Source organism: Leptonychotes weddellii, chromosome 5 (genome assembly GCF_054177405.1).
Source record: "Leptonychotes weddellii isolate Sample4059 chromosome 5, ASM5417740v2, whole genome shotgun sequence".
Lineage (NCBI taxonomy): Eukaryota > Metazoa > Chordata > Mammalia > Carnivora > Phocidae > Leptonychotes > Leptonychotes weddellii.
The window spans coordinates 94,254,732-94,265,321 of NC_138373.1; the positions used below are offsets into that span (position 1 = coordinate 94,254,732).

Genomic DNA, 10,590 nt, shown 5'->3' on the forward strand with positions numbered 1-10,590 from the left:
AAAAAATTTTAAAAAATGGGTTTAATGTTGAATGAATGAAACATGGAACAACCCCTACTATTCATCCTTCTCCACCCCCAACCCCCATATAATTTTGGGGATTAGTCTGACAACTAGCAAGCAGGAAACTTTTGTGTCTTCCCCACTTCTCTGTTCCCACTCTGTATCTGGCCCACTGTACTCTGGTGGTAATAAACACCTTCTATTAACGTTCTTATCACATTGCATTGTAAGTGACTGCCCCAAAAGGAAATGAACTAGTTACCTGTGTGCCCATTTATCTCTGACAATGCCAGGTGATTCCCTTGTTTCACTTTCTGACCAGCATCAAGAAATAGGTTATGAAAATGATATATCCATTAGCTCAGAATATAAGGAAGTACTGGATGGCGTACAAGAAAAATTTTATGAAATCAAGTAAAGCCAATAAAGTATAACAAAATAAATCATCTCCTTCTAAGTCACACACTGATAGGATTAAAAATTGTAAAGTATCTTCCAAAAGGAGGATCTATCCTACACAATTAATATAACAAATCACCAAAAGTCCTATTCTTTTTTTCCATGTAAAATAATTCCTTCACAATCTTTTCAGTAAAAAGCCAGAAAGAAATACATACATGATGGTGTTAATGCCTGAGAGCTGTTGGAACATTTGTAGACCACAACCCACAATTAAAGCTCGGCGAGTTGGGGGATAACTCAGCATTCTGCAGATCACAGGTCCAGCTTTTTTAAAAAAGAAAGAAAAAGAAGGACACATCTATTATTTTTAGCTCCCACAGTAATTATTCCCATTAGGATCAATTTCCCCAAAACTCTGTGAAATCAACATGACCGGGCATTGTAAAATGGAACATATAAACGTTTACAGAAATCTGGGCACAATCTCTTTTCTAAAACAGATTAGTATATATTTGAGTTCACACTGTAAAAGCAACAAGAAACAATTCAAGTTAAAGCAATTTATGGGTACTAGGAAGACCTACATAATTGGAACTGTGAGAAATTATTCTTCCTTAAATTCCTACAAACTGCATTAACTACTCTTCTTTTTCCACTTCCTTGGCAATTAATTATTATTTAAAATCCATTCATTGTGGGACTACTTACAAAGTCACTTGCAAATTGCTTTAATCAACCAAAAGAATGGCATTCATTAAAAACAATTAAACAAGGAACAGAATTCATTCCAATTTATTTTACTTAAGTAACAAAATTCACTCCAATCTATTCAATTAAAGTTAAGGAATTTAGGCATGACATAGGACTTGGTTATAGTTTATATTATTAATAAATGTTATCCAAAAAGATAATAAAAGAAAAAAAAAGTCTTTTATATAAGAGTATATACACATACATATGCACAGACACACATACACACTACATATATATATATGTTATTTCTAGATTTTGAATAGCTCCATCAGTGGCATTCAATGATCATTTCAAAATATAAATGGGCTTTCCAAATGGCACAGATGCCTTGGTCTATCAGAACTCTAGATCAATTCTGGAAAGCTGTAGGTATGAACCACTGAGGCCTTAAGTAAAGTGCCCCTTAGGTTCTCAGAAGTGTTTCAATTACACCTTCACCTTAGCTTTAAGGGGCATTCTATGCAGTGTCCTTGATGGGGCCAGAGTTGACTCCCCTGGACCTATGGCGTTCCTGCTGTTAGAAGAGATGGCTGGGATCACTGGGATGTTAACTGCTTAATTAGAGGCATTCTTCCTGGAGGCTAAGTTTCATTAGTGAACCCTAAACTAAGTCAAGTTTAAAATCCAAGGACATTTTACCATTCCGGAACCTTTTGGAAACCTAATATTCTAGTTCACAAAAATGGGATAAAATATACTGTTGTCTCGGCAATAAAAGTTAACATGGGATGTCGAACCAGGGTATTAATTAGAACTGAACATTATAGGAATGAGAATATTCATCTCTACATGGGTGTGATTAAAATCATATGAAGACTTGATTTACTGCAAACGATTCTGTCCCAAAATGGTAAGACAGGGACATGGACAGAGAAGCATTTATGGTCACTTAAAGCTTAATGCAGTGACAACCATTTAGAAAGCAAGGAGAGAGTACTGTAAATGTCAACTGTTTTAGATTCAAGTAAAGAAGTATTAAAACCCAGTACATCAGAAAGGCTGTGTGAAATAGGCCGATTTTGAAAGCTTTACTGTGACAATATTGAAATATATCTGGATCAGTTGTCTGAAAGGTGAGCAGGTTTGCCTGCAAGTTCAGCTATCTATAAGTGAGCGACAACATAAAAAACATACACAGCATCATAAAAAGATCTACCGATTTCCATAAATCAGAAAATCTAAATGAAAAAGATTATCATTTACTTGGTGTACCATGGAAAATTTAAAACGACAACAAAACAAAAACAAATAAAACACCTTCTTCAGCTTTTAGTAACCTCCACAGATAAGAAATAGGCCTTCTGCAAAGAATCTATTATAGTCTGTGGGTAGCTGCATCTATTTTCACTACCAAACTGTTCAGTGATTTGATGGACAGATTACCTAATAATGATTTTGGAGGGCAGGAAAATAAAGAGAAAATGAAGACAAATTAGGATTAAAGTTTGACTTGCCAAAATACCAAGAGATATACTATTGTATAAACATCACATATATACTTCCTAGTTTTTAAAATTCTGAGTTTTTAACCTTCTTTTGGTTTTGATTTCCTATTAAAAATAAACAACAGCAGTTCTGTTATTGGACTGGCTTTTTTTAAATACACAGATAAATTTTGGTCATAGTAGCTGCACATCTGATTATGCATAAATAAAATGAAAGAATTTCCTTTCATTAAAATCATAAACTTAGCTTTATTAGGCAGTAAAACTGACTTAACAAATGCAAACTATCATTAATTTTTATATTACAGATGCTATGAGGCAGAAGAAAAATATCAAAAATATTAATTGGTTGAATGTTCATAAGTGAAAATTTAAAATGTCATGCTCTACTTACTACGTTTCTTTTGATTTTTGTAACTAAAAACATTCAGTGTATACAAACATGTCATGCTTAATTTTGAAAAAGATATTTATATCTTTGAGACACAAATTCCCACACAATAACACATAAAACCTTTAAACAACTAAAGTAGATAAGAACTACAGGGCTCAAAATATAACACGTACTAAAACAACAGATGCAAGAACCAAAAATGGGTTCCTCTTTTCCTTCTTTCTAAACACCTCATACTAAGTAACTTTCACAATAATTGTCCAAGTGTGGCAGGTACTCTAGTGACAAGAATGCAAAGGACAGTCCTACAAGTTCAGCCATTCCTGTTAATAACTGTCTGTGAGCCAAGCCTAGAGACGTTTTTCCAGGTACAATTAAAAATGCTCTAGAACACACTATATAAAATCCCAGCTGTTGATCTCCACTTCCAGCCAAAATGCAGTAATAGTTACCAGATTTCCCTCCAACATGAAACCAACTAGAAAGCCATGAAAAATGTAGAAGACAATAGGTTTCATGACAATGGATAACAGGCAATGAAGGACAGTGAATCCTGAGATTCAGGAAACAAAAGGGGTGAACCCGACAACAACTGTCCAAGTTCAATGCCTCAAAAAAAAGTTTCCAGGCTGCAATACAAGCAGGGGAAGCTAGGCAGACTCTGGTGGTCTCCTTGAATTGAAAAGATGCAGCTCAGGATCCAGGGACACCATGGTGGCTGGAGTTGGGGCAGAGTGCCAGAGAGGAGAGAGAGAGACACAGAGATCTGCAGGCCCTCTTGGGTATTTCATTGAGTGGATATGTGTGAGGGAAATACTCAAGGCAGGAGAAAGAGCCACAGAAAGATTAAAGAGATCAACTCCAGGACCTGTTTGTACCAATCAGAGGGAAAAACCTGGAGTGTAAGGAAGAGTAATCAAAAGGGTCTTACCTTGGTAATGGTATAAATTTAGTCCTACATTAAACACTGCTTGGGTACCATCTAAAACAGCTTAAAAATCAAGACCCCACTGCTTCCAAGCACTGAACAGCATCCCAGAACAAAGTTCAGCAGTAAGAGAAAATTTATAATATCAAGCACACAATAAAAAATTATCAGGCATGCAAAAAGGCAGGAAAGTACAACTCGTCATAGTAAAGGGATTAATTCATCAAGAGGACATAACAATCCTAAATGTCTATGCACCTAATAAGAGCTTCAAAATATATGAAACAAAAATTGATACTACTGCAAGGGGAAATAGAAAAACCCATAATTATACTCAAATATTTCATCACCTCCTTTTCCATAATTCATAGAATACGTACGTAAGCTGAAAATCAGCAAAGATAGAGAAGACTTCAACAACACAATCAAGACTTGACCTGACATTTAAATATCACTCCACTGACCAAGAGCACAATACAGAATCCTTTCCAACAGTAAATGAATGCTAAATGTCTTGGAATATTTCCCGAGATTATATTTTCATTTCTAAAACCAGTCTCAATTAATTTAAAAGGGTTTAAGTCATACAAAGAATGTTCTCAGACCATCATGAAATTAATATAGAAATCAACAACTGGAAGATAACTGGAAAATTCCTTCCAAATTGGAAACTAAATACCACATTTCCATGGGTCAAAGGGATAATGGAAAATTAGAAAGTATTTTAACTGAAAGAATATGAAAACACAGCAACTGAAAATTTGTGGAATGGAGCTAAAGCAAAACAGAGGAAAATTTATAGCAATGACCTTGGATTCCACTTTACAAAACCAGAAAAAGAGGGACAAATGAAACCCAAAATAAACAAGATAAAGAGAATCATAAAGAGCAGAACGGAAATTAATGACATAGATCAAAAAGACAGCTGAAGGGGGGGAAAAAAAAAATCAAAGAAACCAAAAGCCAGTTCTTTGAAAATATCAATAAACTCTGAGCCACACTGTGGTAGGCTGAGCAACAGCCCCTCAATAGATAGGCACATGTACTAATCCTTGAAACTTGTTAATATTATCTTAGATAACATAAAAGGACTTTGCAGATGTAATTAAATTAAGGATTCTGACATGGAAAGATTATCCTGGATTATTTGGGTTTGGCCCTAAATGCAATCACATATATTCCTATGAGGAAGGCAAAGGGAGATTCAGGATAAAATAAAAGGCAACGTGACCATGAATGCAAAGACTGGACCAACGCAGCCATAAGCCAAGAAATGACAGCTCCCACCAGAAGTTGGGAAGAGAAAAAAGCATACTGTCCCCGAGAGCCTCTGGAGGGAGCACAGCTCTGCCAACACCTTGATTTCAACCCAGTGAAATGCATTTCAAACGTGCGGCCACCAGACCATGAGAACAAATTTCTAGTGTTTTTTAAGCTACCGAGTTTGTAGTGATTTTTTACAGCAGCAATAGGAAACTAAAACACAGATGGACCAGGGGGGGAAAAAAGAAAGAAACTGGGGTGCGTGGGTGGCTCAGTCGTTAAGCGTCTGCCTTCAGCTCAGGTCATGATCTCAGGGTCCTAGGATCGAGCCCCACATCGGGCTCCCTGCTCGGCGGGAAGCCTGCTTCTCCCTCTCCTGCTCCCCCTGCTTGTGTTCCCTCTCTCGCTGTCTCTCGCTCTGTCAAATAAATAAAATCTTTTAAAAAATAAATAAAAGTAAATAAAATCTTTAAAAAAAAAGTAAGTTACCAATATCATGAGTAGGAGAAGTGAAATTGACAGATTCTACAGATATTTTAAAAAATAATAAAGGAGTATTATGAACAACTTTATGGCATTAAATTCAACATCCTAGATAATTCAGAAGACAGAATCTTCTAAAAGCTAACTCAAAAAATAGCCTGTTTTAGTATAACCTATTAAAACTACTGAGTTTGTAGTTAAAAATTTCCTCCCAAGTCTCAATGGTTTGACAAAAGCAGAGCAGGTTGCAGTTGCCTGTAGAGGGGAGTCAGGAAGGAGCACAACAAAGTTTTTGAGGGGTACAGACAGACATGTTTACTATCTTGACTGGGGTGAGGGTTTCACAGCATACACAACTGTCAAAACGTACCAAATTATAAACCTTAACTAGGTACCATTTATTGTATGTAAACTGTACCTCACTAGAGCTGCTAAAACATACACACACACACACAGTCCTTCGCAAATAAAGAAACTCTAGACGTCAACAGGGCTGACATGGTGAAATGGTTGGTAAGGAGAAAATTCAAATAGTCGAAGATCATAACCTTCACTTAAGTGAAGGGCACGAAGGAGTTACTAATTAGAAGCAACAGACCTGTACCTCTGAAACAAATAATACATTATATGTTAAAAAAAAAAAAGAAGATAGCAGGAAGGGAAAAAGGAAGGAGGGGAAATCGGAGGGGGAGACAAACCATGAGAGACTATGGACTCTGAGAAACAAACTGAGGGTTCTAGAGGGGAGGGGGGTAGGGGGATGGGTTAGCTTGGTGATGGGCATTAAGGAGGGCACGTACTGCATGGAGCCCTGGGTGTTATACACAAACAATGAATCATGGATCACTACATCAAAAACTAATGATGTAATGTATGGTGATTAACATAACATAATAATAATAAAAAAATAAAATTAAAAAAAAAGCAACAATAATATCTGATTAAACTGGGCTGATGAAGTTAAGGGCAAGATTACCAAGTGAGGACTGACAGGCATGCAGGACCCTCGGAATCTCTTCGAGGTTTTCCTTGCGCTTATTCTTCCCTTTCTTTTTGTTTTGTTTATTTATGGATTTTACCATGTACTAAAGAAAACTTAAGGAACAAGAAGTAGAACATATTATGACTAATGAACTACAAGATGCAAACTGTAGGCGGCTTCCCCACTGCTGGCAGGCTTCACAGACTAAATTCTGTGTTATAAGAAAAGATGCTCTGTGGATGGAGAAAAGCAGAACCCTCACTGGGAGCAGGATAATCACTGCTCAGCTTCAAACATTACCCTCCCTGCTCCCCAGTTTGGGGCCTACGACTGGGCTACAATCAAGCTGAGCAAGGAAGGACCCATGAGCGCAGTCCTCGGTCCTGTCCTGACACAGCTAGAGGACACAGCTCTCCTTCCGGAAGGAGAGGTGTGTCAGCCACAGCGACACCAAGAGATCAATGAGGATTTCAAGGCATCTGCTCCAATCTCAATGGATTTTCTAATATTTCAATAGCTCTTCATGCCTTAGGAACCGATTTTCACCATCAGAAGAGTCCTAAGTAGGTAAGAGCATTTGGTGGGAACGAGTAAAGGAAACACAGAGGGATCAGATAACTTTCCCAAGCTCACAAACTAACAAGCACGTAGATCTAGGACTCGAGCTACCTTCTTGTTCATGCCATAAAGGACGAGGCACTGTATATGCAGACTTAAGTGGATTTTTCTTTGCATAAAAAAAATTACAACTGTGAACAGTGTAACAAAACACAAAACATGCACTTTCAAGCTACAATAATAAACATGCTCTGTGCTCATGACTCCAATCCCTCAGACTCCTCTCTTTCTCTTTTAGTATATGTGCTGTCGAAGCGAGCACCTCTTCTCTTTTTTAGGGCCTCACTTGCCACAGTCCCCAGCCTTAATTCCAGAGTAACTGGTTTCAGAACATTCATTTCACTCTACCCCGAAAGTTCACCATACCCATCCCCAGGGAGTTGAGTATCGTTTACAAATACTTAGGAAAATGGAACACACTTGTTTCATGACCAATTCAGCGTGTCTGTGGAGCAGGCCCTTCGTGCTGCCGGGGGAGCCTTTCGTTCATCTCCAGTTGGCTCCAAATTATATAGTCTCACAACACCCATTTCAAAGAGTCTTTCTTCCTTGGACTTCCACTGTTCCCTCCTGTCTCTCTGACCAAGTATTCTCTAGCCCATGTATTATGCCTGAGGCCCCTACCGTGCACCTACTCGGTGCTAGGAACAGAAACACAAGGAGGCCCTGCCTGGGAGGAGCTCCTGATACTGGGGTGGGAGGGAGTCATGTAGAGAAGTAAAATAAGCTACTGCACAGTATCTTAAGTCCTCTAACAGAGGTATACATAAACTATGAGATTCAGGCCTAGTGAAGGACCCAGAAAAGGCATGCCAGCTCAGGTACATATAAAACAGAAGGCATCATTCCTCACTTCAAACTTGCTCTTCACCCTGCGTTACCTAATTTTTTGCAGTTAATCAGGATCAAAAATGTGGTACTTGGCTATTCATTCCCTCTTCCTCCTTCCCATAACCAGCGAATTGCTGAATCGTAATTAATGCCTGTATGCCTATCTTCTTTCCACAAAACATCAGACACTTTTATTTTTGCATCTGCACCCTCTGTGGCTCCCCAGCTCTCTGCTGTCCTGCTGGACTCCCAGCCAACTTGTGAGTGAGACTGCACAGGGCAGCGCAGACCAGGGCTGAAATTCCATCTCCGCCCCTTGGCCCCTGGGAGGTTTTCACCAGCGTATTCAAGCCCATTAAGCCTCTATCTTCTCTTCAGCTAAGTGGGTATCGTAGTAGCACTTGCCATTATGAAGATCAGAGATAACAAACTTCCTGGCATACGGTAGTGGTGATGGTAATTTGATGTGTCAGCTTGACTGGGTCACAGGGTGACCAGATATTTAGTTAAACATTACTTCTGGGTGTGTCTATGAGGGTGTTTCTGAGTAAGATGAACATCTGTGTCGAAAGGCTGAGTAAAGCAGACTGCCCTCCCCCCATGTAGGAGGGCATCATCCCATCCACTGAGGGTCTAAACAGAACAAAAAGAGGATGAAGAGTTTGTTCTCTCAGCCCACCTATTTGACTTGGGACACTGGTCTTCTCCTGCCCTCAGATCGGGACGTCCACCATCACTCTCCTGGGTGTGCAGCTTACGGAGGGCAGATTATGCTATCTTCTCAGCCCCCATACCCATGTGAGCCCATTCCTCATAATAAATTGATCTCCCTCCCACCCTCCCCCACCCCCAGACACACACACACACACACACACACACACACACCCCTCTCCTACTGGCTGCTTTGTGGAGACCCTTAATACGAATACATCCTCTATTCAGTGACAATGCCTCGCATATGGTCTCCACCCGGTCAATCCAACCTCTCCACACTGCTGCCATCCTGGCTGCTAAAGCATGCCACTGACCACTTACTCCACTTACCTGCTCAAAACCTTCTGGAACAGACACACCAGTGCCTGTCTGATGAAGGGCACACCCCTGTCCCAGCCTGTCTTTCTAAATTTATCTCACAATACTTCTCCTCTAAGATGCTAAGCTTCAACAATCTTTGGGTAACCTGTCTTACACAAAAAAGCTTCATATTTTTACATCTCTCACTCTTACAATGTTCCTGTTTTCTATGAGGTCACTCCTGTTCCCAAAAGAGGATATTCTGTCATCTGAATCATGCTGTCAGTTTCATACCTCCCTTATGCTCTCACTGCTGGCTAATTTGTTTTGCAGGTGAGGTAGCTGATGTCTCTTCCACACTGAATTACGTGGGGTGAATGGTTCAGGTTTCATCTCTGTTTTATCATTTCCTTCCCATTGTACTTAGCCTAGGGTCATGCAAATAGAAGAAATTCAATAAATATTTGTTTAATGAATATGAGGGAAAAGGAGGAAGGGAAGGAGGGAGAAAGGAACACCAGAGCAAATAATGGTTATTGAGAACTCAAGAATAAAGCAATCTGAATACACTGCAAGTTGCTAAACAATGTTGTGATTAATTATAAACGACCACTAAGATCCTGAGCATATCTATGCTGTTTTCCTCTTCAATATACGGCAGATGATGTTTGTGATTACAAGCTGGTGCTTGGCACATGTTCTGTTTGGAAGGATGGACTGCTGCTACTGATAAATTCAACCCCATGTGGCTCAATCATTCCTTCACAGTCTGGCATTTATGCCAATACGCTGTGAAAGCCTTCTAAGGCAATCAATTTGCCAAGGTGTTGTGTTGGGCTGGTTGTCTATAGATGCGTGCTCGTGAGCTGATCATGGTACATTAAGGCCTGTATGCAATGACTGTGTTAATCCAGTCATTATTATTCCAGGTTGCTAAAGCAAAGACTTTTTTCTACTTACAAGGGGAGATGCTGAGAGGGTTTTATGCTACTAAAATGCTGTTATTGTTGTTGTTTTTTTTTTCAAAAGCCTTGTTATTATCTTAATTCTAAAATATTTTTTTCATTAAAGGTATCTACATAAATAATGGCAATCCTAAATCTAGCCCAGCAATTCTCAAATGAAGTCTTTGAGCTTTCTGATAGCTAAAGGAGTGTGGTGTGATGCTGAGAGGAAAAAAAAAAAAAAAAAAGGAAAAACTACTCCTTTACACAAATCTTTCTTGAGCAAAGGCAGGTATCCTTTTTTAAAGTAAATGGACAGTCTTCTTAAATGACTATATTCTCAACATTAATACTGTCTTTGGACAAAGCAATTTTTAAGTGAAAGAACATATAACTCAACCTAATGGTCTTCTGCAGTATTTTCATAACAAGTTGTCATTCTTAGTGATATAAAAAGTCTCTCACCTACCCAGTTTTTCCGTTGATATTACACAGTAAGAGATAGGAATATGTATGACTTACATCTGCTA

At 38.8% G+C, this 10,590-nt stretch overlaps 1 protein-coding gene across 1 annotated transcript in view; it reads right to left on the reverse strand.

Moving 5' to 3' along the window:
• The window catches only part of SLC2A13 (solute carrier family 2 member 13), a 180,946-nt gene extending 179,736 nt beyond the window's left edge, over window positions 1-1,210 (reverse strand). Inside the window, exon 1 of the mRNA XM_081818951.1 lies at window positions 621-1,210. Coding sequence (XP_081675077.1) covers window positions 621-763 — 143 coding nt within the window. The 5' untranslated portion in view covers window positions 764-1,210. The remainder of the gene's footprint in view (window positions 1-620) is intronic.
• Window positions 1,211-10,590: the final 9,380 nt, after the last annotated feature.